The 27,135-nt window shown below is 36.7% G+C and overlaps 1 protein-coding gene across 1 annotated transcript; it reads left to right on the top strand.

Annotated features, from left to right (window-relative positions):
- Positions 1–1,336: 1,336 nt before the first annotated feature.
- Positions 1,337–26,623, top strand: KIF27 (kinesin family member 27). The gene is made up of 17 exons (XM_082075001.1): positions 1,337–1,717; positions 2,834–3,034; positions 4,325–5,283; positions 10,417–10,560; positions 12,933–13,139; positions 13,694–13,869; positions 14,229–14,362; positions 14,907–15,062; positions 16,102–16,307; positions 17,175–17,372; positions 17,722–17,835; positions 18,950–19,126; positions 19,767–19,982; positions 20,743–20,949; positions 21,747–21,945; positions 22,395–22,559; positions 24,174–26,623. The coding sequence occupies exons 1-17, from the start codon at positions 1,408–1,410 to the stop codon at positions 24,635–24,637; spliced, it is 4,233 nt and encodes a 1,410-aa protein (XP_081931127.1). The 5' UTR covers positions 1,337–1,407; the 3' UTR covers positions 24,638–26,623.
- The last annotated feature ends 512 nt before the right edge of the window (positions 26,624–27,135 follow it).

Here is a 27,135-nt window from a genome sequence, read left to right as displayed (position 1 = left end):
GCGGGTCTGTGCGTGGGCGTGACCCGTTGGTGCGCACGCAGCCCGGCGCGGAGCAGTGACATTGCCGTGTAATTCTGAAAGGCACGGGAGAAGGTCCGCGCTTCAGAGCGGTGCTTGCTAGGGGATAAAAGCAATGCACCCGCATAAATAAAAACAGACCTGCCAGAGTGTGCTTTGAGTGTGGAGTTAGTAAGTTTATATGGTTATTTCCGATCGCCACGTCTATGATACACACCTGATTTCAGTCTCGTGTTTTGCTTATTTGCTTTGCTGCTGCTCAGTTAATAAAAAGGCGGTTTTTACAACTTTAGGTAGTTTCTCAATTCTGAACGGCCAAGTTCTCGAAATACACGGAATAAAATAAAACACAATCTTTTTGAAGCTGTTTGTTTTCAACAAACTTGGATTTAGGGGGCTGAGCTGATGAGTTCTGCCAGTTTGGTAATACAGCTGACTTAGAGGCAGTATGTGGGAGTTTAGTGAGAAGGAAGTTCAACCAAACTTTCCCTTGCACTGCAAAGATTATTGGAATCAGAAAAATTTAAAAAAAAGTTTAGGATCGAGGAGCATTTGGTACCTGTGAGGGTTTTTCAGTGTCCATGAAAGACAGCTGTAAAGAAAGGCTATTTCTTGATATTTACAGTTGTGCTACTGCACACTGCTTATGTTGTAAGAACAAATACCCAGGGAGCGGTATAAGGAACCATAGTTGCTAATATATGTAATTAATAAATAATCATTACATGTGTGCTTAATCATGCAGATTTAAATCAGAGCAATGCTTTATTTGTAGTAATTAGATACGTTTAAAATTTACCTTCTTTGCAGGCAGCACAACTGCTTTATCTGTGCTTGTTGAGTTACGAATGCCTGCTGTTTCTTACATGAAAGAGGGTTCTAAAACACATGTGTGTATACATATAACTTTTGGAGAAAAAGGATTTGTTTGATTGATTTATTTTGCCTATGCAGCATGAATGCAGCTGGAACAGGAAAATGAGAGAATTCATTGTAAGCATATGCTTTATCAACACTGTTTATTAACAAGCTCTTAGAATATTGTTGCTTTACATGGCTGTGTTACGTTCGGGTAGAAAAGAAGGCAACTTTCAGAACTAAGGTTGAGTCTGATAGCTTGGAAATTAATAGAGGAAAAAATAATTTGTGAATTGATTTAATGGTTATTAATATAGCTGCTTTTATATCAGGTACTTTTCAAGAGTGTAATAGTGCTTATGTATTCTTTAGGAAATGTCAACGTTCTACTTCAGCAGGAAATTAATTATTATTTATTACTTAATGTGGAAAAAATATTTTTTTAGTTGCAGACACCTGTGAAAGGGGTGAACACAGAAGTGGTAACAGATTTCTTGTTGACTGTGTGAATACTGAGTGGGGACTGCAAGGATGGAGTCTGTCACGGAGGAGATCCCAGTTAAAGTCGCGGTTCGAATCAGACCTCTGCTTTCCAAAGAAGTACTTCATAACCACCAAGTGTGTGTGAGATTAGTCCCAAATACACAACAAATTATCATTGGGAAAGACCGCGTCTTCACTTTTGATTTTGTATTTGGCAAAAACTCAACGCAAGAAGAAGTTTATACTGTTTGCATTAAGCCTCTTCTAGTGTCTCTGACTGAGGGATACAATGCTACAGTGTTTGCATACGGACAGACAGGTTCTGGGAAGACTTACACCATCGGAGGTGGCCACATTGGTAGGTTGTAGAAAGTTTGGGCTTTTTAAAAACTGGTGAAGAATGCATTTGTGCAAGTTAAATATTTAATACGTAGCAGATCATGCTGCAGAATTTTTAAGGGCTAATGAAGAAAAGTTATAGTAAAAAAAAAAAAAGCTTCCAAAGTCTATATTATAATTAGACTATTCTGAAAACAAATTATCTATGAATTAGGCTATAAAAAAATATATTTATAAAGTGCTTTTTCCTTCCATATTTTCACATGCAACTTAGACTAGAATTTCTTCCTGAAGTACAGTGTTTTGGAGATCCTTGCTACATTTATCTTACCTTGAAAATGTCTGTTTTAGGCAGTTAATCATTTGCTTGCTTACTTTCTGCTTTTTTTTTGAGAGAAACATTTCTATAACATCATAGAAATTATTATTTAAGTATTCCAAACTGATATAAATAGATCATTCTGAATCTCTTGGTAGGTATTAAAATATTCCTTTTATTCAGAGTCATAGAATCACAGAATCACTTAGGCTGGAAGAGACCCTTAAGATCATCAAGTCCAACCATTAACCTAACATTACCAAATCCTCCATTAAAACATGTCCCCAAGCACCATATCTACACATATTTTAAACACCTCTAGCGATGGCACTGAATATTTAAAAAACAACAACAAAAATAAAACTAGTATGGCATTAGTGCTCCATATCTACTTTGAAAAAATAGGAAATAACTGTAAATGTTGCTTGTAAATCTTGTCTTCCTAAATTACTAATAATCTTTGCTGTATTTAAGTAGAATTTATAATTTCTCAGACCATTGTGATGTCATTGCCAACTATAATGAGTAGGAATAAAGAAGGCATCTGTACTCTGAGGAGTATAGATTTAAAGTATCCTCCGTATTTTTAGTAACGTTTATGACATTATGCAATTTAGAACTTAGCTTTGAATCCTCTTAATGGATACACACAAATATTCTCACCCCCAGGAAAACAAATATTTACAAAAATTTTTGGGAACACTGAGCTCTTCAGATTCCTTAGTATATTGAGTAGACTTATCTCAGTCTTCAGTCTTTGCAGTTTATGCAGCAGAGCCACTGCAAACTTCCATGACATCTTTGCTTGTATCTTAGCATCAGTTGCAGAGGATGAAAAGGGCATAATCCCACGGGCTATCCAGGAACTATTCCAGCATATTTCTGAAAACTGTAAGATAGACTTCCATGTGAAAGTGTCTTACATAGAGGTTTACAAGGAAGAACTTCGAGATTTATTGGAGTTGGAGACCTCTGTGAAAGAATTACACATCCGAGAAGATGAAAAGGGCAATACAGGTAGGATTCAGCTCTAAATTTTTGTGTATTTCAGTTGTGTGCCCAGGTTATTCTTGCCTTCTCTCAAAAGAGCTTATTCTTTACTAATACTAGAAAAAGTTGCATTTTCAGAATATAAACTGAATTTATCTGATTTTAAGCAGTTTTGTGTTTAGATGCCTGTGAACGATATATATGTTCCACCGGAAATTGCAACAAATGATAATGTAGAAATACAGTTATTGCTTTTGGAAATTCTGTCTAGAAAGACAATAGTGTGTGATTATTCACTTGAATAAGTATTTTAAGGTTGAACCTTTGTTTCTCCATTAAAAATTGTAGTTGATACTGATACTGCAAATATCTACCCCCTTCTGGTATGAAATGAGTGGAGGAGAACATTTCATTAAGAGTAGCATCTGATATTTTTTTGAGCCTTTGAAATTAACAATTATCCTATAGTTTTCCTGTCCACTGCATGAAAATGCTAGAAGAATCTGCTGCAGAGATATTTGATTCTCAGACTGCATAATCTGGTTTTGTTTGTTTGTTTTTCTTTATTCTTCATATTCTAATTGTTGTGTTTGCTTTAATATTAATGTACTGTTGCATTGAGCTGCCATGATTTTCTTGTCTGTAGCTGGAAGGAGGCATTAATTTAGCACAAACCTTACAGACAATATCATTGCTTCATAAGGACCCTGCAATATATTTTAAACTACTTCTCCAGTACTGGTTGATTCAGTTTCAGTTGATTGTGCTAGGACATTTTCCATCCTTTATTAAAACAAAGGGAAAAAAATATGCTGCTAGGAGTATTTGGTAGAAATACACTTCCAAATTATTAGATTACTAATAGATACTGTCCAAAAGGCCCACCTACCTCAGCTATATAGAAGTTCTGTTCTTACCATATATGATATTTTCTACTCCAAACTTTTTTACTTTTAGTATTTTTTAAATTGTCCTTTGAGATGATTTTGCACATACTTTTTATAGATAGAACTAAATTGCAGTTTGCATATAGCAATATGTAAATGAGTAAGGCTGCGTATTGCATTTAAGATATTGTTTCAAATGCTATGATGCAATACGCCCATATACTAAATATCTGCAGGTTTCAGATATGTTTTACCTCATGCTTTTCATATATCAATGTCTTATTTTTCTACAGTTGTATACTATGGCCTTGTAATAATGCAGGCTTGCATACTTCTGTAATTTGTCACTGTTTCTAATTGCTGTAAATTTTTGCTGGAGAGTTTAGAATTAATTGAGTTATTCTTACTTTCTTTGGCTGGGTGTTTGAAGTGATTGTTGGTGCTAAGGAATTCCAAGTAGAATGTGCAGATGAAGTGATAAGCCTCTTGGAAAGTGGCAACGCAGCTCGTCACACAGGCACGACACAAATGAATGAGCACTCCAGTCGATCTCACGCCGTTTTTACCATCAGTATTTGTCAGAAACAGTTTGCAGAGTCTCAAACTAATACTGATGCTGCACAGGATTCATCTTGGAAGTCAGCCCAGATGATTTCTTCCAAGTTTCACTTTGTGGATTTGGCAGGATCAGAGAGAGTGACAAAGACTGGAAATACCGGTGAACGCTTCAAAGAGTCAATTCAAATCAATAGCGGTCTGTTGGCCTTGGGAAATGTCATCAGTGCTCTTGGAGACCCAAAAAGAAAAAGTGTACATATTCCATACAGGGATGCTAAAATCACCCGTATTCTGAAAGACTCCCTTGGAGGAAATGCCAAGACTGTCATGATAACATGTATAAGTCCATCCTCGTCAGACTTTGATGAATCTTTAAATTCCCTCAAATATGCCAACAGAGCCAGAAACATAAGAAATAAACCAGTTGTAAATTACAACCCCGATCAAGACCGGTTTGATGAAATGGAACTTGAAATCAAATTGCTTCGAGAAGCTCTGCAGAACCAGCAAGTCAGTAATCAGTGTTCACATGACTTGAATCAAGAAAGATCTCGTATCAGTTCACTTGAGGAGCAGCTCTGCAGGCTTCAGGTTCAATGTTTCAGTTATAGAAATTGTATAGATGAAGCCTTCCCATTTCTGGTTGATTTGAATGATGATGTTAGCTTAAAAAGAAGTCAGCGGGATAGGTTGCAGAGCTGGATCGCTATGGTGCAGGAAGTAAGAAAGGAAGATCTCGCCATGCAGGGAACTGACGTGGGGACTGGGACCAGCCAAGAGTCGCATCACATCACAATCCTTCAGCTAAAGAGGGAACTAAAGAAATGCCAGGTATTAAATTATAAGCTGATTATTTAAATAACTATGTGAAAGAGCAGTCTGCTTAAACTTTAATTCAATTTCTAAATAGTAAATCTGTTACACTTACCTGTACTTAATTTGACTATTTAAATTCACAGTCTCATTTAATTTTGTCTGTCTAGTCCCTGGAACATAGCTTTATTTTAATGGATGACTGAATAGGCAATCATCTTAATCATGACAGTGACAGGTAATGTTATATTTTGGCTATTCATTTTGAAGATGATTATAAGAGGCTGAGCAGTTTTATCTGTTAGATTTGTTATTTTGGCTGTGCTAGTATGCTAGGTCTGGCTGGGATGGAGTTAATTATCTTCATAGCAACTCGTAGGGTGTTGTGTATAAGATTTGTGACCAATATGATGCTGATAACACACTAATGTTTTAGGTCTTGCTGATCAGTGTTTGCACCATGTTTGGCCTTCTCTGTTTCTGCCTCTGCCTGCCAATGAACAGATCAGGGAGTGCACAAAAGGCTGGGGACACACACAACCAAGCAGATGGCCCAGACTAATCAAAGAGATATTTCATGCCACATAACATCGCATTCACCAATAAAAAGGGAGAGGAGGAATGTTTAGGTGCATTAGCTGTCTTTTGCTCAGGAGCCAGCTGTGCATCAGTCTACCTGTGGAAGGCAGTGAGCGACTGGTTTTGCATTAACTGCATTTGGATTACTTGTCTTGTTTTCTTTCTCTCTTCTTCCACGTCACCTTCACTCACTGGACAATTTCTGTCTCAACCCACATATTTTCTTGCTTTTACTCTTCCTTTGCTCTTCCCCCATTCCACTGGGGCTTGGGGACAGTTAAGTGGCTGAGCATCTGTCGGTGCTTAGCTGCGTACTGGGGTTAAACTACAACAACTACTTTCAGTCCTGTAAGCTCAGAAATTGTTGTGAATCCTGCAAATAATTTAATCTGTCAGAAGCATTACAGATATAACTACAATGCAGACATTTTCACAGGTATCAGTGTACTTACAAATAACCCATGGACTAAGTTTTCCCAACTTTTATCTAATATTATCTAAAGCTATGTATGTAGTATATACTAGTCTGTCTGAGAGTTATGAAGTTGCAAGTACCTCAGCCATTTTCATTAATTAATTTCCTAATGTGTATTTCTTCAGCAATGAGATCACAAAGAACTCCTGCATTTCCTTTTCATTATCATCCTTTCAGCTAACTGATTTTCTAGATTATTTACAGATTTCTCTGTTTTATCACTTTTCTGACGCTTGTATATCAGCTTTCTGCTTTTTGGTATCGTCATACTTCTTTACAGTTTTCTAGCTGAGGTGAGCATTTTGAAACAAGATATGGGCTTCTTAGCATGCAGATATCCCCTGAGTATCCTGTCATTCCTGTAGTTCCAATAAGCTCTTTCTCAAACAGCAGATAATGGTGCTAGAAAATGACCTTGGGGGCAAAGAGCTCTTGGCCTTCTCAGTCATGATAATGTCTTCTCACAGAACTGACACATGATCAGATAAAGATTTTTTTTTAATGAACATTCCCATATAAATCTAGGAAGTGCATATTTTGGATGTAGTGAGTTAAAATGTTGACTATGAATAACAAAACATCCAGAATAATGCAGATCAGTGTACAATGAACAAAGCCTCAAACAAAAATTAATTTTGTAACTTAAAATACATGTACACTAATTTGAAAACGAGTGAAGTTCTGATGTAAGATAAACAGTGCAGAAAAACTAATCTGAGTCTGTCTTTTAGTAGAAGGAGATAGTGCTCCAACAAGGTAGATTTTTATAATATCCACCCATTTTCAGTTTGCACACCAAACTGTGATAAACTGGTAGACTGTTATCAGGCAATTGCATATACAGATTCTGTCTGTTTTCTCAATCAATCTAAATCACAGCTTTTTTCTTACTTCTTGATTTTCTTCTGTAGCTTATTTTAAAGCTCTGTTTCCTAGGTTCAAAACAGTATAAGTGCTGAGTTTAGACTTAAATTTCCCCAGATGAGTGTGCCATCCAGGGCCAGGAGGGAGATGGTTAGGGAGAGGCTAAAATCAACGTGACAGTACGGACTGAAGAGCAGGGCTTGCATATGGACAGATTTAGTAGCTAATAGTGGACCTATTCTTTTGTGTACATACATATTTCTTTGCTAACAGTTATGACTGCCTGGATAATGATGTATTACACAAAATAAAAGTAGCGGTGTAGTGGGTTAGTCATAGCTAACAGCCAGACTCCTGCTCAGCCACTGTGCTGGTTTGACTGAAAGCGGGTTAATTTTCTTGATGCAGTTAGAAACCTTTCTTTTTCATAGCTAGCATGCTCATTATTTGGACTTAGTTTGCGAACAAGCAGATAACGCCCCAGCACAGAGTTAGTGTTTTTAATTGCTCTGATCTGAAAGCCAAGGACATTTTGAGTGCTCTGGCCACAGGTGTGAGGCAGTGGGGAAGGGGCACATGGGTGGGGCAGAGTTTGACTGACATCCAGACTGATCAATGAAAGTATTCCATCCCATTAGCATCATGCTTCAGATATAAGAGTGGGGCCTTCCAGTTTGCTCTTTCGCTTTCCCTTGATTGCTCTTGTTATCAAGCTGGGGGGCGGGCCTTGGTGCAGGACATTTAGCCCAGCCTTTTGTGATCCTGCAGAGGCCTCTGGGCTTTTCTGCCTTTTTCTTCTCTTTTCTCTCTCTGGGATCTGCTGTTGGGACCAGGTGTGGCTTCCTGGGACTGGCTGCTCAGTTGTTGTGGACGGAGTTAATGAGAAATTGCTTTGAATATCTTTTATTTCTATTTTATATATATATTTACTAGTCATCTATTAGTATTTTGTTATTTTATTAAACTGTGTTTATCTCAATCCATGTTTCTCCCTTCCCTTTTGATTCTCTCCCCCGCTTTTGTTTTTTGGGGGGGGGGGGTGGAGTGAGCAGCTATCATGGTTGTGTTGCTAACTTGGGTTAAACCATGACAGCCAGTTATTCACCCCTCCATCAGCAGGACCTGGGGAGAGAAAATAGGAAGAACAGGAATGAGAAGGCTTGTGGGTTGAGATAAAGACAGGTAGATTGCTTACCAATTAAAAAAACAGACTCAAATTGGGGAAAAATTATTCAAATTTATTACCAATTAAAAGAAAATATTAATTGCTCATTTGGGTAGTGGGAAACAAAAAACCACTAAAACAATGCTTTTGTTCCTCACCTTCTCCAGGCTTATCGTCACTTATTCACTCCATACTCCTGTCCCTCACTGCCAAGGGGTGCAAGGACATAGAGGGATGGTTTATGGTCAGTACGTAGCAATTTCTCTCTGCTGTTCTTTCCTCCTCACACCTTTCCTCTGATTCACACAGCCTCTGCAAGGGCAGGAATATCCCTCTGCTCCAGCATGAGTCCTCCCTGGGCTACAGTGTGGATGTCAGCTCTACCACGGAGTGTTGTCCCAAAACCAGGGTGTTTTACCTGATGTGCATATAAATGGGCCAAATTTAGCACACAGAAATGAGATACTGTTTGATTACAGAGCTACAGAAGTCTGGATGCTAGAATAAAGCCATCATGCCAGCAAGAAAAGTAAAAGGCATTATATACAAAATCTTATCACTGTGTTCACAGCCTAAAGAGACAATTGTTACACATTTGCATATTGCATTACATAATCCTTTTAGTGTATAATGAGCAACATTCAGCTAAAGGACACTTTATCCCACAGTCCCAAGATATGTGTTAAAGCAAGAAGCAACTAATCGTGCAGGCTTCAAAATGTCTAGAGCTGCAAGGTCAGTAGTAGCTGTAGCTCGTGATTAGTTATTTTGCAAGTCACTCTTATCTTTGTTATATGAGCAGACTGACCTAAAACTGAAATGATTTCTGTATCTTTAGGTTAGGAGTTGCAGACAGGACTCATTCTTTAAAGTGATGACAACAATTGGAGCACCTCATCCTTCTCCTCTTCCTGGTGTTCCCTCTGCTTTTTCTCACTTCTTTGGTTCCTTTCTCTTTGGCCTGTTTGACATTTTGTGCGCTTTCTTAAATATCACAGAGGGGCCATCACCTTGGCTGAGGGGCTCAGCTGTGCCCTGTGGTGAGCTGACTGGAGTCACCTGGAGCCAGCCGTGTCCAGCATGGGGCAACCCTGCTCTCTTCTCACAGACACCATCCCTGCAGTCACCCCCACCAAACCACTGACATCTACACCCAATAGAAATGAGCAAATATAGTCTGATTTTAGTTATGTACGTCTAATACAATATGGACAATATGCCACTTAGTTTTCTGTCACTTTATCCTGCCCCACTCTGTCACCATGCTAACATCTGTGCAAACTTTTTTCTGTAGTTGGCTCCACTCTGCATAATGATACAGCACCAGCTGGGGACAGGATATAGTTGTCAACTACATTTAGTAGGAAGGTTTGCATTGGTACACAGACTTTGGAAAAAGCTCTGTTATCTGAAGAGACATCAGGTTCTTCAATGTATTCTTAAAAGCTATTAAAAGTTATATTTTATTGAGAGAAAGACATAGGTAAGCTAGTTGTACAGTTGTACCCAGCTTTAGAACAATAAGATGTGATGTTTCCATACTTCATATTTGGCTTCTACAGGCTTTCTGGAAGAGTAACAACATTTGAAAGTCTCCTTCAATCAGTACTGGATTATTTATCCACATGAACATCTGAAGAAGCATTCTTATGGTTTCTTTAACTTTTAGGCTGTTATCTGGGTTGCAAAATGAGGTCAGCTGTCATTTTTTAATTTGAGAAGTGTATTAATCTTATGGTTGATGCTGAGATCATGTGTCTGTATCTCACAGCACCCTGAAGAGAATAGCTGGATTTAGATATCTACTTTGATAAAATAGCTTTGGTTATGGGTACATTATTTAATTTGGAAGAAATAAATTTGTCAGAAGAAAATCAATAGATGAAGCAGAAGTAAAGAAATAACCAGAAGAAACCAGCGAAACCACTTAGACAATTTGCCATACGTACCTCAAAACTTTGCAGTTCCGATCACACCTTTTAACAACAAATGAATTTGTTTCTTTCTTGGTTTGTTTTTAATAATAATGTCCTATTTTCCCCAGCTGAACTTTTCTTTTATTATCTAGCAGGCTCTAGTTATGGATGAGGAAGTATTTAGCCGGAAGGATCACGAACTGCAGATACTGCAGAATCAGATAAAGACAGTACTACAGGAAAATAAAGAACAACTGGAATCTTTAAAGGAGGCTCAAGAAATACATAGATTACAGGTATTTTTCCTCTGGTACACATTATGTATATCTGTATTGAACCATCCTTCCACTGTATGAATGCATTCATTATTTCAAGACTGGTCCCTCGGGATTTTTTTTCAGTATAACTGCTTGTCAATCTTACAGGCATTTTGTTTGAATTAGAGCTGTGTCACTTAATGAGTTGAGTTCATCTAGTGGATGAAGCACAATAGTGTGATTCTTGAAGTTTGTACATCAGCCTAGCTGTGCCACAGCCTTCCTGTATAACATGGGGTAAATCATTTAGCCTCTCCATGCTTCCTAAAGTGTAACACACACCCTTCTCCCCACATGTGTATTATTGCTAAGTAGTTTAAGGACAATTGATGAAATAGGATTTGAAAGGCCTTTAAAGATTGTTAGAATCCAAAAAATACTATAAAGATCCTATAGAATGCTTTATTTGAAAAGTTGTATAGAAGCGTATTTTGTTATACCTTTATTAAGAGTTACAGAATTGTTACCTTTTGTCTTTATAAGACAGAATTTCATCCTAATTTTCCAAGCATTTACTATTAGAGAAAACTGGGTGACATAGTAGAAACACTGCTTGCCTCCTTCCTTCTCTAGATCTTGTGCTTGCTGATGAAATTATGATGGGTAGTAAGTATAGAACATTTCAAGATCCAGGAGACCTTAAATAGAATAGTTAATACTCTCCTGGTGTTGCTGTCATGTGGATGATAAATAAATTATTATCTGACTTTTTAAGAGAAAAGCATAAGCATAGTTAGCTAGTACTCTTCTCCTTATTCTACTTTTTCTCCTTTTTCCTCTTCTTTGCTGATGGCTTGGGGAGAGTCAATGAATGAAAAGTGAGTATACTAGTCATCGTATTTTTGTTTGCTCTGTCACTTTCTTTCTTTTCTGTCACTTCGGCCTAGACTTTTTTTTTTAACCTGCACAGCATAGTGCCAACTTAATACACTGAGATAATGCTTATATAAATTCTGGAGGATAGAAGGTGGGGGTCACACAAGCAGTCACAGTGTAGGTAAAAGATCATAATTGTTTCAGTATCAGAGACAGGAGAGAAGCTTAAGAGCTCTGTGGCACCATTTTGGTACTTAATCCACTAAACTGCCACTGTTATTTAAAAACATATAAAATAGGCAGAATTATGAAAAGCAAACACTTCTGTAAATATTTTAAGTTGTATTCACAGGAATACGTAATTTAGTGATACATAACAGAATAAGAACTTTAAAAGTTGCATGTACTAGATAGATATTAAATGTTTATAGACTTATGTATTTATGTAACATGTTGCATTGTGGGATTTTATGTACAAAGTTATCAGGGACAAAGAACCTTAAAATGGTCAAATAATGGCTTCAAGGTGGAGCAGCTGGCCTTTACTGCTTCTAAAATCATAACAAGTATGGCATTCATATATATTCTATTTCCTATGGACAGGAGTATTATGTATCGTATTCCAACAAGATGTCAATTTGCAAGGCATAATCTATGCATGTTTGGAAAGAACTTGGAGTCTAAGAAAACAGGATATAAAGAATAAATAAAAATGTATTATTCCAAGTAGGAGAATGTATTAAATGAAAGATATTTTGCTTTTGGTTGCCTGTCACTAGTTACTGTTCAACTTTACTTTAGTTACTAGGCCAGACTTTAAAGGTACTTTGAAAAGAATTGAAAGGAATATAGAAAGTTGAAAACTGGTATAATCTTGGCCTTATGGATGAATCAGTTTAGGTAAGATAAGTAGCTTTCAACAATGTACAAAGACAGCTGTAGGAGAAGCAGATAAATATATTCTCTAAGCTAGCGTTATCAGCGAAGTTCAGGCTGGGTAGAAGAAAAATAAGTAGCCTGTATAAGGGATCCTGGGTTCATATACATGTTTATGTTTACTAATACAAATAATCTTTAAAGTGAAACTGCTCAAAGACGAAGAGGAAGCCTGCATACATGTTTAATTAATTAGACTCAGACCATGTGTTTCATTTGAACATTTCTGTTTAATTCACATTGTACTTCTCCATAAACATACATATAAAGCAAGCATGGGCTGATAAGTATGTCACTTACTCACTAGATGCCTAGATAAGCTAACGTAACTTAATTGGGATAGGTCTTTCTGGAGAAAAATGTCTCTAAAGTTTATTGGAGTTGGGGGGCGTGTGTGTGTGTGTGTGTGTGTGTGTGTGTGTGTTAATGATATGTCATAAAATTTTCAGTGCAGAATTTGCCAGTGCACTGCAGAAGAATTTAACATCAGTGAGTGGTTCACAAGATTCATGACCTTTGTAAGGAATTTAGAAATGGTGAATATGATACAGAGCTCATGATAAGCAGCAGTTTTGCTTCATTTTTTTTTTCCCCATAAGAATGAGAAAATGGTGGAACAGCAAATGGTTATTGATCAGCTAAAAGAAACATTAGAGAAGTTTGCAGATGTTAGAACTTTGGACTTCTCAAATGCTTGTGAAGATGGGCCAGCTGTTGCGGAATCTGCAAGGAGGCCATACAGTGTCCCACTCACAAAGAGTCTGCTACACCCCCTTCACCCACCTTTAGGGACAGAGACCCGAAAGGTAAGGTCTATCCAAATGTAACTTTTTTTTTCTTTACTTTGTAATTGCTATAGTTCAATAATTACACTCTGTGTGACAAATTATGGTAGCTTTCTCAGATGCTGTTTAGCTTCCCATTGAAGACTCTGAAAAAAATAGTTTTTACTGTCTGTAATGGACATGAGCTATGCCACAATTGTCAAAAACCTTCAGTCTTCAAATTATCACTTACAAGTACTAAAGCCATAGTCTTTTCTGGTATTTTCCTGAGGTTTTTGAGGGCTCAGATATGAAGCATTATCAAAAATGAATTATTATTCTTAACAATATGTTGAATACATTGGATAGTAATTTCCTAACGGTGCCTTCTGTCACGTTTGGAACAAGTACTCCAAGATCTGGCAAAACCTTTTGTTACAAAGGTATTCAGAGTTATTACAGAAAACCTGTGTAATTTTGCTTGCAAGCTCAGGTGATGTCAGACTTTTAGACTGAAATTTAAAAAAATATAAGTAAAGAATTGCTAAATTGTTGCAAGTGTTTTTACCCATCACTTTCTGCATGCTTTTTGGCAGGTGTATACCAGCCCCCCTGCCTTCTCCCTGGCCTGGATAATGGCAGAATTCCGTGCTCGCAGCCAGATGATACTGAGCAACATAGAAGATCAGGATAAAGTCCTTCACTGCCACCACTCTGATCAGAGTGATGAAGAGGAAGAAAATACAGGCAGCAAAAAGAAAACCTCATTTAAGTAATTTTTTTGGTTATTCTTTAATTTTTGTTACAGACAAATGTATAACAAAGATAGTATTACTGCCTAATCCTGCCATAATGTGTGATTGTTTGTGATGTTACTTATGGTAAATTTATGTGACTAATTGGGCATATTACAAAATAAGTTTAATAAACATAGGGTTCTGATTGAATAAAGACTACGCAACCCTTGTTTCGGGGCCAGAATCTACCATGTAGATCAGGAGGGCTGGGGCAGTGGGGAGTAGATAACAAAGAAAGTACAAATGCCTATGTGAGTCTGTGATTCTTCTCTGTTAAGATCATGTTAAAAACCTTGTGTGTTTGGAATGTAGCATGTTATTCATTCTTCCTTAGGAATTCCATAAACCGAACATGGACACAAAAACAAGCTTCTCGATGCTTTCTTCCTGATCTAAATGACATGAAGTGTCAAGCAGACAAGTCTGGTTTATCCAACAAATCTGCACTACAGACTGACACAACCACAGGTAAAATGGAAGTCGTGAGGGAAAAATCTTATTACAGTGTCAGAATATGCAAGAATGTCTCTAGCAAATGTAATTATTTTTCCCAGCAAAATATATATATTGGATGTAATTTTTTTGTTACTGTTCAACATAGGCTTTCAAGATTTTCTTCTTCCCCTTTCTGAAACTGATGTCAGTGACCTTAATGTTTAAGTAATACTTACTAGCCAGAAAGCAGTTCACACATCAAAGAGCTGTTTAGATATAAATCTTTAGTACGGCTTCAATGAAAGAAAATAGATGCTATTATCTTATCAGAGATGCACTGAAATGGTTCAGGAATATTGTTCCTCCCACTTTGGGTCTTGAAATGCTAGTGCATGCCATCATTTCTTTTCCTGTTTAGACACATGGCAGGGGAATGACTCTTCGCACTGTTATCTCCTTTTGGTTCTTTTACTTCATATGTAAGAACTCCACACATAAAATTTTATGGAGCACGATCTTGTGGATACAGAGTGTATTCAAAATTTTTTATCTCCATATTGCTTTGTTTTCTTTCAAGGTGAAGAGATTGACAGCCTCCAGAAAAGTCATGTTTTTAACATGCAGAAGTTAAAGAATTCAGAGTTGAGACTCACAGAGGCCGAGCACAAAATGAGAGAACTTGCACTTAATATCAAAATGAAAGAGGAACTTATCAAGGAATTAGTAAGAACAGGTAACTGGCTACTGTAAGGAAAATTACAATGAAGAAGTTCAGAAAAGTCACAAAACTTCTGATATCATGCACGTCTTAGTTTTTACGTAATTACACAATAATACTTCTAAGAACTTAAAGATTCAAACCTTTAATTAATTACTTGCTATGTTTGCACTGAAGGCTGTAAATTTTGATTACAGCCTACACTGCTATGGTACACATATATATTTATTAAATATTTTTTGTGCTTTGCTGATTATTGCTTTTATCCACCAATAGTGTAATTTTTCATGTATGCTCAGTGCTACTGATCTCTTCGCGGACATGTACTTGTCATGTGGTGTCTGGGATAGGAGAGAAGATACATCACTGTGCTGGGAATGTAAGCATTCCCAGCACTGAAGTAGAGAAGCAGGAGTCAGAAGTGGATGAGGGAAAAGGTCAGTGTCCCTGTTAGCCACATCTCTTACATATCTGTCCTGGGGTGTATATGCCTGACAGAAACTAGGCTTATGATGACAGTAAGGATGTGTTTGCTCAGCCCCTTCAGTTGTACTCTCTTCCTGTGCATACCTTCTCTTGAGGTTGCTTTTTGGCACTGGTAAAGATTCTGTGCACCCAAAAACAGTATTTTGGGAAAGATCACCCAAAAATAGCAAGTCAGAGAGTAAAAGCTGAAGCTGAAATTGTTTACTGATTATTAAGCTGCAAGTTGAGTAATAAATAAATGGCATATTCTTCTGGAAAAAGCAAAAAGAAATACAGGAGAGCTATTTTGGTAAAAACTCCACTAGGCAGAAGAATTTCACTTTATTTGACACTCAGGTGGCACTTTATTTGGTGACATCAGATGACTCATGAAGAATTCAGATTTAATACTCCTTCCTTTATTTCAGAGTTAAAAAGGAACTTCATGTTTTTTTAGGTTTAGAAAATGTCTCAGAAATTACTGGTTTAGACAGGAAGGAAGAAGTAAAGATTCAACTACAGAATCAAGTGTTACATTTCAGCTCATTATCCTGCTGTTTTTAAACTAGTCGTTTATGGTGTCTTTAAGGTAAGGATGCTCAGTCTGTAAGCAGGCAATATTCTTTGAAGATAACTAAACTGGAACAAGAATCCAAGCAGGCCAAAATGGAACTGGCTGAAACACAAAAGTGGCTTCAGGAGCTAGAGAGTAAGGAGCTGAGAGACATTCCTGAGAAAGTCACGTTACAAAAAGAGTTCCGGAAGAAGATGGATGCAGCTATGTTGAAAGTGCAGGTATTTCTGATCTGACAATTAAGATTTGCAAATATCTGTCTCACTATCACTTCTGAACCTTAACACTCTGCTTGTAAAACTCTCACCTGTTTTACAAATTGGAAGCTAGACAGATTGAAGTAGCTAAGGAGAAATTTAGTACTATTATACTCAGAATGCTATTTAACACATACATGGTTAGATAAATACAGTATTTTCTTGGTAGATAAGAAACCAAGAAAGCAGTGGGTGATATGAGATGCTTGTATGCCATTGTATGCAGTACCGTAAGAAAACCTACACAAGAAGGCTATTACAAGTTTATTACCTGCCATAAATAAAATCTATGTTTTATGAAAATACTAAATAAATTCCAGATCTAAGCAAATCAGTGATGGTTTGCAAGACCAAGCCCAATACAGTCATATTTGTTTCGCACTGACCTTCTACTTTTAAATTCTGCTGTACCTAAGTTTAAGTTCTGTGTAGGGCCAGCTTAGGTGCTGTGTTGCCTTTTGGTCCTAGAATGGTGGGTCAGACAAGCACCATACCGAAAGAGGTAGCTGGCTTATTCACTTGAGCTCAGGACCAGCGTTCTGGCACTATAATGTCTCTGTATGCTTTCCAGAGCTGTGATTTCTGTTAGATTTTACTACTTTCATTGTTTTGCTGCGTATGAGCTGTATCTTTACCTTTTTGTGTTGCTTAATTCTGCCTGTGCTGACTTTACCAGATAGCTCAGAAACCACAGAAATGAGTGATTGTTTGGGCAGAAGTTAGTAAGTCTTGCTGACTCTTAAGAGTTCAGTGAAATAAAGAATGAAGCTGAGTCATGTTTTAGTTTTACGTTTTCCTGCTATTAAGCTGAAATTTGCCATGAACATTCAGGCCTTACAGAAGCAGCAGCAAGACACTAAGAATCTGGCTTCATTATCTAACCAAAGCGAGAGACAAGCAATAGAACTTGAGCAGAACGTGGCTCAGATGAAGCATCAGCAGACCCAGCTACAGAAGAGACTGCGTGAAGAGAGTGAAAAAAAGAAGCAACTAGAAGCAGAGATTCAGCGGGACCAGGAACAAATTAAAGTAGGATTCTTCCTATTTATTTATGACAAAGAATGAGATGAACTGATTTTGCCTCTGTTTCCCCAAAGATGATAAAACATATTGCTAGGCTTTCCAGTTTTAAGTAATGACTTTCTTGACAGTGAAGAAATTGTCTATAAACATTTTCACAGAAATCTTCAGTTTGCCTTTCTCTTCAGCGTTTTTGTTTGTTTGTTTTCTCGTATGATGTCTAGCCCTGAATTGCAATTTTACATGTAAATTTAGGGTGAATACTTCAGATTGTTTACTTTGTGGACTCTGACATTAAATGCACAGTAAAAACAGACTGACTGAGGCAAGAAGCATGAGGCTTTTTGTTTGTTTATAGGAACTTCAGCTGAAGATGGAGCAACAACAGAAGATCCTTAAACTTAAGGATGAAGAGATTGCTGCTTTTAAAAAGAAGAAAAATAACTCAGTGGAGGCTTCACAGAAACTACAGGTAGCTAACCTATTCCCGATTCTGTGTGGGCTTGGAAAAAAAAATTGCTTTGTTCATCCATAGTCATCTTTGTCAAGTGTTTGGAAGAAGGGTATTCCATCATAGTTTTGTCTTCTTTTTTGCTGTAGCAAAAATTTGGACTATACTCTAGCAGCTCTTGTTCTCCTTTTTAATGAAGGAAAAGAGAGGCTCTAATGTATTTCCTTTCTATGATTTGTAAAAAGTGCTGATTCAGAGATCTTGAGAATTCAGTAGGTTTTGTTGTCTGGTAAGTTTGAGGGTGATCCTGGTCAACTGTTACAAACATTCCATGGTTCTTTTGTGCTGGGTTTTTTTGTTATTTGGTTCAGGGGGTTTTTTGCTTATTTGGTTGGGGTGGGGGGTGGTGTTTGTTTCGGGGTTTGATTTTGTTTTGCTCTGGCAGAGTCTGTGGTTTTGGTTGTTCCTAACAAGGTTAGAAAAGTAGGTGTCCTATGCAGCAGTGCCACCTACGTTATTTCAGGTGTGGACATTGGAACATGAAAGTTTCATGAGTTACCAAGAGTCTTCAAAAGTGAAAATAAATTTTTAAAGTTAAATAAAGGCAACTTTTTAGTCGTACCAGGAATATATCCACTGACAAACTGTGGCTTCAGAAAAGAATTATAAAGGAGTGTACCACCAGGATCAGCGCTCTCATTTACTGTCTTTCTCTCAACATTTTAATTTCTTGTCACCTAATGTTTTTTCACAAATAGCTGGTCTTTGGCAAGTATAAGGCAATGAAAGTGGGCTAGCTGAATTCTTGTGGCACAATCCAAACCTACCTGCTGTGGTTATATAGAAGACATCTATTTATATAACTGTTCTTAGAAAAAGAATACATTTAATTAAGGCACCTGATACAAATTTGTTTATACAAGATGTAGTAATGTAACATTGCTGAGCCTCATTTTTAAGTTCGTTCAATTTCTCTATTATTCTGAGTCAAGGCTGCTGCAGAATTAAAGTTAACATTAGAAATGTCAATTTCTTCTACAATTTTATCAGTTATTCTAAAAAAAAAAAAGGAAAAACATAATCATAAAATTCTCTCACAAAAAGTCCTGGTTAATGCTCTCTATTTAAACTTTAGAAATTAGAAGAGCAAAAGAAATGGCTGGATGAAGAAATGGAAAGAATTCTTCAACAGCGTGAACAGTTAGGAGAACTAGAAGAAGATTTAAAGAAAAGAGAAGCCATTGTAGCCAAAAAAGAAGCACTATTGCAAGAGAAGAGCCACCTGGAAATCAAGAAACTGAGATCTAGCCAGGTAATTTAAGAAAAAACATTAAACTCAACACAATTATAGTGCTGACTAAAAGACTAGGTGTGGAGGGGAAGGCAGATAGCAGAAGAGGCTCAAGCCGTGTTCTATGTGTCTCTACCACTGCCATGAAGGTATTGTGTGGCTTGAGCAAATCAACATTTAAAATGTGAATAGCACAGAATAATAATTTTTTTTTTACTTTTTCTCCCTGAAATTCCAACAACAAAACAAAAATCTGAACTGTGGAGTTCTGTTATTGCAGAGCATTAAATAATATGGTATCTAAAATTGTCCCAGTCCTTTTACAAATTAGAGAATATGACAGGGAAACATTTTGCATTATTTATTTTTCAGCAGCAAAAGCAAATAAAACTTGAAGTATCATTGTGACTTACTTTTGTTCTTGTCTTTGTCTAAAGTCCCTTTACTTTTTAGTATGTGGAAAAGTGCACATTGGGCATTTTTGTTTCCTTTCTTCTTCCAAGTAAATAGTAAATGTTATGGCAGCTGTCTAGTCAAAATAAATGGGATCACATGCTAGAAGCAGACAAGTCTTTCACTGCAGAATGTGATGGTGTCACTTGCATTTTTTTACTGGAAGGAGTATCTCATTTCATATCTATGGTTGCTGTGGTTTTTTTAGGCTTTAAACAAAGATAGTATGAAATTGTCTACTCGCTTAAGTATGCTGGATCAGGAACTGTGTGATAAAGGTATGCAGCTTCAGGGCAGCACCAGTGAAGATAAGGCAGACCTTTTGGAAAAAATTCAGGTTCTCCAGACGGAAAGGGATCTGCTGCTCAGAAGAAGAAATAGTGTGGATGAGAAGCTGAAAGACGGTAAAGTGTTGTCACCTGAAGTAAGTAAGCAACTCTGAGATAAATACAGGTTTTAGGTAGCATTGTATAATAAAGTGTTCCAGTCGGAACCTAAAATGTCTCAAAATATTAGAGAAGCTAGAACCAAGGAAATGAGGTTGGGTACTTCTGTAAATATAATAGCAATGTTAAAATACTGCTATGGTAGCACTACTTACATACTAGTGAACCAAGTTTATGTTCAGCGGGATTTAATTTAACTAGTGCTTTGACAAATGCCAGTGGCCTAAGGATCATATAATCAGAGGTGGGGGAATTAGAAGTTCATTGGTTTATCATAGGCAGATATTTTAATGTCAGGACACAGAACAAGCCAATGTACTTGCATAGTGATGCCCCTTAATTGTTTTCATAGGATTTTGTGAAAAAATAAACTTAACCTGAAGGCCTCCATATTTTTACAGCAAAAATAAGTCATATTACCTGGATGGTCCACACTTGCATTGACCAATATGATTTCATGGAAGATACAGTAAATTCTTATAAAATGCACAGATGGGTTCTAGGACTTGAGAAGCAGTATGGGCATGTGGCTGAGATGATAATGTGCCAGAAAGAACCCTACTTGCCTCGCTTCTCAAAATTTCTTATTTTTCCCATTCCATTCTCTGTACTGCTACTAGTTTGTCTTGCCCTTGAATTTAGTTTCACCCTTGAGAATGAAGTTAAAGAATACCTTATATATATAAAGATTAGTTCTACCCTTGTTTCTTTAAGATCTCACACATGTGTTCTCTGTAGGAAGAACATGTTCTTTTCCAGCTGGAAGAAGGAATTGAAGCCCTGGAGGCTGCTATTGATTACAAGAATGAAAGTATTCAGAATCGCCAGCACTTGCTTAGGTCATCTTCTCAGATTCTTTCACAGAGCGAGAATAATGTAATAGGAAAACTAGTTTCCTTGTCTGCTCCAGAGCTCAGAGCTATTCTCTTCAAATATTTCAACAAGGTTTGTTTTGGCTAGTTACTATTCTAGATAATGAAATTAAATGGTTTCAAGAAATAAAAATATATTTAACAAGCTTTTGGTGAAAATTTTTTCAGGTCACATACATTTGCTATTATTTCAGATTTTTTGTTTTGTTTTTACATTTACCTAAATAGGATACTTGCGTGTTAACGTTGTATATCCTGATTTGGGGTTATTAGCTTAAAAGGTGCTGCAAATCTGGAAATTTCATTGCTCCTTTCCAGTGTTCTGTGTTGCTTATTTTTGAATCAGCAACATACTTAAATAATGGTGTCATATTGAAATTCCTCCCAACTACACACTTGGTAAAGCTCAGGCTAGTATTCCTATTTTTTTTTCTAAATCCAGTATAAACTTTGACTGCAGTGCCTACAGTGTGTACAGCCAAATACTGAAGAATCATACTGACATCTGGAAACATAAAAATGAAATGCATTAGAACATGGTGTCTTTGTGACCTGGGGCAAACTTCTAGTGATTTTGTGAACAAGTCGCCTGTGGAATGCAAGTTGGAAGTTTTCCAGAATCAGGAAAACACTGTCATTTTCATTTAAATTCTGCACAGGGTATTAAAAAAATCCACTAGTCCATGTGATCAAAATGTACAGAGCTCATTTCTAAAGTGTAAACTTGTAGCAGCAGGCAAGTCTGCTTCCATTATTAGCTTATGACTTTTAGAGACCATTGCTTTTGCATGCTCTAGTCTATTAAGTAGACGGGTAAAAGCTTTTATGAAAATGGTTTGATAAATCAAAAGAAATGTATTTCTTTCCTAGATTGTTAGCCTACGTGAGTCTGAACGTAAATTACAACTGCAGATTGAAGAAAAGGAAATGAAGGTCATAGACCAGGAAAACATAATACGTGAATTAGAATCTGCACTTGAACACGTCAAGTTGCAGTGTGACAGGCAGCTGACCCTACAACACAAAGAACATGAGAAAAAACTACAGTTAATACTGCATCATTTCAAAGGTATTTGCTTTGGGGAGGGGGATTGTACAGCAAGTATTATCATCAGTCACTACTGAGAAATACTATATTCCAACTAAAAAAAAAAGACCCAAAAAACAATAAGGTTCAAAGATACATTTTGGCTGTGACTAATTCTGATGTTGTGTAGGATGCTGAGGAACAGACACATATTTTTTTAAAGCAGTATTTAAATTGTTGTATTTTCATACTGAATCTGTGTATATTGGGAAGTTGAAAGATACACATCCTGCTAATCTTGATCTTCTAAATAGTACTATTAAAACTGACAAGAGGGGTTGGCAGGGCCTTTTTGATCCTGTGTCATCCTAGTTAAAATGTACAGACTGCAAGCAAAGTGTCAGCAAGATACAAGACATAATTCTGTCTAGTTGGGCATCTCGGGTTTTGGCACAGATATACGGTTCTTAAACTAGTTTCACTTGTCCTAGAACAAGATAGTGAAGGCACTGCAGAAACCTTGAAAGGATATGAAGTAAAAGTCCAGCGACTGGAAAAAGACTTATTTTTCTATAAGAAAACCAGCAGAGAACTGAAGAAGAAATTGAAGAGCCTCTTTGGAGAATCATCCCATCAATTATTGGCATCCACTAAATGTAAGTATATTGTCTTAAAATATTTATGCAATTGTCAATAGACCATTTGAAGAGTGATGAACACACAGAAGTATATTAGATAGACACAAAACCCTTATTTTTACTGAGCTAATGGATCTCCAGGAATATATTACACCTGTCCCCAAGTTTCAAAGGAGAGACAACATTGGTTTGTAGCTGTAGCAGTGGTATACTAAAGGTTTAAATTTGTATTCTGTTTTCTCTGAATTCTAACATAACTTCAGCATCTAAAACCTCAAACTGTTGTGGTTAAGAAAAAGGAAATTTACTGTGTGAAAAGAATCCTAATGACATTGTAACTAACTGCTTTCTCATATGCCATGCTTTTAGATAGGGTGCTCCTAGCACTTCATTAAAGTTACTTACTGGGAGATTGTCAGTGAAGAATTCCATACTTTCAGAGGATTTATACACTTGTAGGAGAAAAAAATCTTTTGAATGTGATTCTCTGCTTTGACACACACACAAAAGATCAAAAAAAAAAAGGAATGAAAAAGTCAAAAACCAAACAACAACCAACTGGTACTTCAAGTTTTTAATTGTTTCATATCCTACTTGCCAGAATCCAAACCTACAACAGAGTTTTTCAGGTGGAGGAGAACAGAAGGTTCAATTTCTGTCACTATTTTGCTTGTCTCACACCTGTTGATGCCACCACCAATACCCTGTATGCACAATACAATACAGTCCTGTTGGCCATGTCTTTCCTCCTGAGGCTCAGCATGACTGGTCCCAACAGATACGTCTGTTTCTTTCCACTTGAGCACTGCCTAACACACAGGTGCTAGTCACATACCTGCTGCTCCCAGAGTGAATTAAGGCTCAGCCCTTGCCCTCTAGGCAGGATAATGAGCCAACATGTTCATTACTATAAAGTACATTGTCAAACTGTGAACATCAATATTCTAGAGGCTGGATTATAAATGAGCATGGGAAAGACTATTCTGTCTACTATGCAAAGCAGCATGTAGTTCAAGACATCTGTCCCTGTGGGAAAACACCCATCCTAGCCAAATCGTAGCAAGGAGAAGAGGATCACTGTGAATTTCCAACTTTTTCAAATACATATATTTGTAAATCTTATAATAAATACCCTGTATTTAGTTATTTTTCTTTTGAATATGTTTTTTGAGGCATGCTGCAACACACGTAATAAAAACTTTATAATTTGTTGCTGAGCTTTAAAATAATAAAAGCCCTGTGTGTACATTACAGTCAAATTTGCAGAATGTGTTTTTTTGTTGTCTGAATGTTAATTGCTGGCTCTTTTTGAATATATGAATAATTGCATATTTGACCATCATGGTTCAGTTGTTTCAAGACTGCCTACTAGGATACATTACATGTTAGAATGGTGAGGCTTGTATTACCAGCACATTGTCAGAGAAAAGTAACAGTTAATACCTCTGATTTTTTTGTAGATGACAAACATTTTAACAGAAAGGACAAAATGTGATGTGCTGATAATTTTTTACTGCATTCACAAGTTACTGATGCTGTAAAACCATATTGACTGACTAATATTTCTCAACAACAGGCACTCAGATGAGTTGTAACTTTTAGTTATTTATGTCCTGATAAATTTCATTTTAGATAATAGTGCTGATGACAAGGCATCCAGTCAAGATGAAGCAGAAGTTGTTTCTGAAGAATTCAGGTCAACACTTAACCCTGAAACCAATAATCACCCAGGGAAAATAAAAGAAACAGACAGAACAAGTATTTTAAGAGCACAGCAGAATTCATACCAGCTTGGAGAAGATGTTTCAGAATTTGGGTGCAACAAAGAATGTTTGTCGAGTACTAGTGATGACAAAACAGGAACAGATGAAGCTCAGCCTTTGAAATCTCATCCTCAGCTACCTTCTGTCATCCAGAGACGAGAAGCTGTAACACAGCTTCAAGGAGTAACTTCAGTAAAACTGTCTCGCCGAGAGCTACGTCATATTCCTCCCTCTGAATTATCTTTGCGACGCTCCAGCCTTGCAGGTGGTGTCGGTCTTATTTCTCCAGATTCCGCCAAAATGGACAAAAAGTCTAGTGGCCCTAAGACATAGTTATTCTTCATCACATTTTTAATAGCTGTTGCAACTGAAACAACTTTATTAGATTTCTTTGTTCATGGTCTTGTTAAGCATCAACCATGGATAAATGAGTAAATACTCTTTAGGTCTTATTGCTCATTATGTTAGGTGTAATGTTCACACAGTTTCAGTGAACCTGAGATGGGTTTTAATTAATACAATATCTAAGATCTTTCATTTGAAGGCCTTTTAATATTGAAGAAATTACTTATATGGGTTTGAGGTTTTTTGCAGTAACTTAAAAATTTTTATTTTTTTTTTTATTACACTGTGAAGTGCACTGCACATGTGTAACTGGGGTGTCAGAACAATATTGTTCTTCACTTTCTTGGGTCAGAAAAAGTAACAAGCTATTTAATGTATTTGGATATATAGCTAGAAAATTTAGTGTCCAGACTATCACCTAGTATTGATAATGACTGGCTTCTGTACTCCTTTTATCTAAAAATATTTTATATGAGCCATATTTGAGAGCAAAATTTGTACCTAAAGATAAATTTGTTCCTGAAAAGGAAAGGAACTTTTAAAATTTTCTTTATGGCCTATTTATTGAATTAAAGAGAATTGCTTATTTCACTTTCTGTTTTTGTTTGTTCGAAATTTAAAGAATTGCACTTGGCAACTCAAAGTGTTATATTTATTTCTGTACTACTAAAATGGAAAAAAAGGAGACCAAATTCAGCATCCTTTTGGTAAGCAAGATGGACCAATATGTTATTTGTGGTAATTAGTTAGATCCTTTCATAGACAAATTATTCTTCTGGATTTTGTATCTGCTTCAGAGCAAGGACTACACATATCCTTCGTTTTACTGCTATGCTATTGTTGGTAATACATTCAAGATGAAAAGCACATCTTTTTGTAAGAGGGCAGTGGTCAGTGAGAAACACTTAACAGCTGCACAAACTTGAAGGCAGAGGCCAGAATGTCTGCATTTAAATGAGATTAGCACTGCTAACCAAAACTCTCTCCTACATAAGAAGTGGCAGTACTGAAAGTAAGCTTAGTTTTATTTTAGTGGCGGACTTCAGCCAGTCATGTTTGAATGTGTTGTCTTAGATTATTAAATGTACTTAGGAAAGGAATTTTGCTTTCTGGTATTGTCTAGGCAAGGTGTTGTGTATAGCATGTGTGGCTATAGGTGTAGAAGAACTGCATTTTTCCATGCTTCAAGCACAATTCAAATCTGTCCACATTATGAAGATGCTATTACAGCATGATAAATGGACCTCTTGTCTTGTGGCACATTTTGAACTTTCTGAGTAGACCTCAAAATATTTCACTCTAATTGGACAAACCACTTAACATGTCAAGTGATTATATCTTTCACACTTACAGCTAATTATTACCTATTCAGATGAACTGTGAGGTAAGGATTGGAGTCTGGCTAGGCTGTTTTTGGATTGAGCTTGATTGTTTTTACTGCATGGAACTAATGTGCCTTAACTAATGCTAAGTTTAATATTAGGGTATATATTATTCACCTAATGTTTCAATCAAAGAGCAATAAACAGGAACCAGTAAATACAGTTTCAAATGTGTACTTATTTACTAAAGCTCCATATTAAGTTAAGGAATTGTTGAAGGCATTTCTTCTTAAGATAATACAGTGCATTACCATACACCTCATAATACTGTATAAATTTATAAACATGAATTCCTCTTATTTTAAAGTTTCCACACATGAAAAACCTGTTCTTTATGCATGCAAAATATGCAAGGGAAAATGCAGTAAAGTAGAAATGCTCTGGAGATTTCTGTAGCTGTGACACTGCAGATGAAGTAGTTGTTAAAAGGTTAGATTCTGTGTGCTTCGAGACACAACTACCATGTCACCTAATGCAAAGGTAGATAAATACATCAGATGCGTTTGTGATCTTTGGAAAAGTGGGAGAATTGTAGACCGTGAGAAGGACATAACATGAGCAAAGCAATGGGAGAGGCCAGTAAGGAAGTTGTCTAGGGAAAAGAGAACAGTGATTTATCTTCTCATTTGTGTAACTCTGATAGAGCTAACAAATAAAATTATTTTATCTCTTTCAGACAGTATGTAGCTTCTGTTATGTCTGCTTATTAAAAATAAGACTTTCTCTGATAGCCTTTTATTATCACTCTCTCTGTTTTACCTCCTTGGTGTTATTCACTGGCATTTACGGCCCTCAGTGACATTTAGCTCATGTGCAATATGGGGGTATAAACAAAATGGAGCTAAGTTGCAGTGATGCACTATGCCATTATTTCACTTACCAACAACTGTTTTGTCCTGCTGTGTCCTTCTGAAGCTAACTACAAAAAAGCCATGTCCATAATCCGTTCTGTTGTCTGGCTAGTGACTGTGAATATAAACTAACTTTACTTATGACCTGAATTCTGTTGTGATTGGCTGCATTCGATAACAAAGTTTCATTCGTAGTAGCTTAAGGGTGAGATTTAACACCTATGGAAACTCCAACTATGTGTCTGTGGTGAGG

The sequence above is a fragment of the Streptopelia decaocto genome (assembly GCF_964273445.1).
Source record: "Streptopelia decaocto genome assembly, chromosome: Z".
NCBI classification, from domain to species: Eukaryota; Metazoa; Chordata; class Aves; order Columbiformes; family Columbidae; genus Streptopelia; species Streptopelia decaocto.
This window is presented reverse-complemented; position numbering and strand designations above follow the sequence as displayed.

Bases quoted from the DNA above. Each gene is read 5' to 3' on its own strand.
- KIF27 (XM_082075001.1), top strand. From the start codon at position 1,408: ATGGAGTCTGTCACGGAGGAGATCCCAGTTAAAGTCGCGGTTCGAATC. The intron at 5,284-10,416 runs GTATTAAATTAT...TTTATTATCTAG, and splicing joins GGGAACTAAAGAAATGCCAG to CAGGCTCTAGTTATGGATGA. The intron at 13,870-14,228 runs GTAATTTTTTTG...ATTCTTCCTTAG, and splicing joins AAAAAGAAAACCTCATTTAA to GAATTCCATAAACCGAACAT.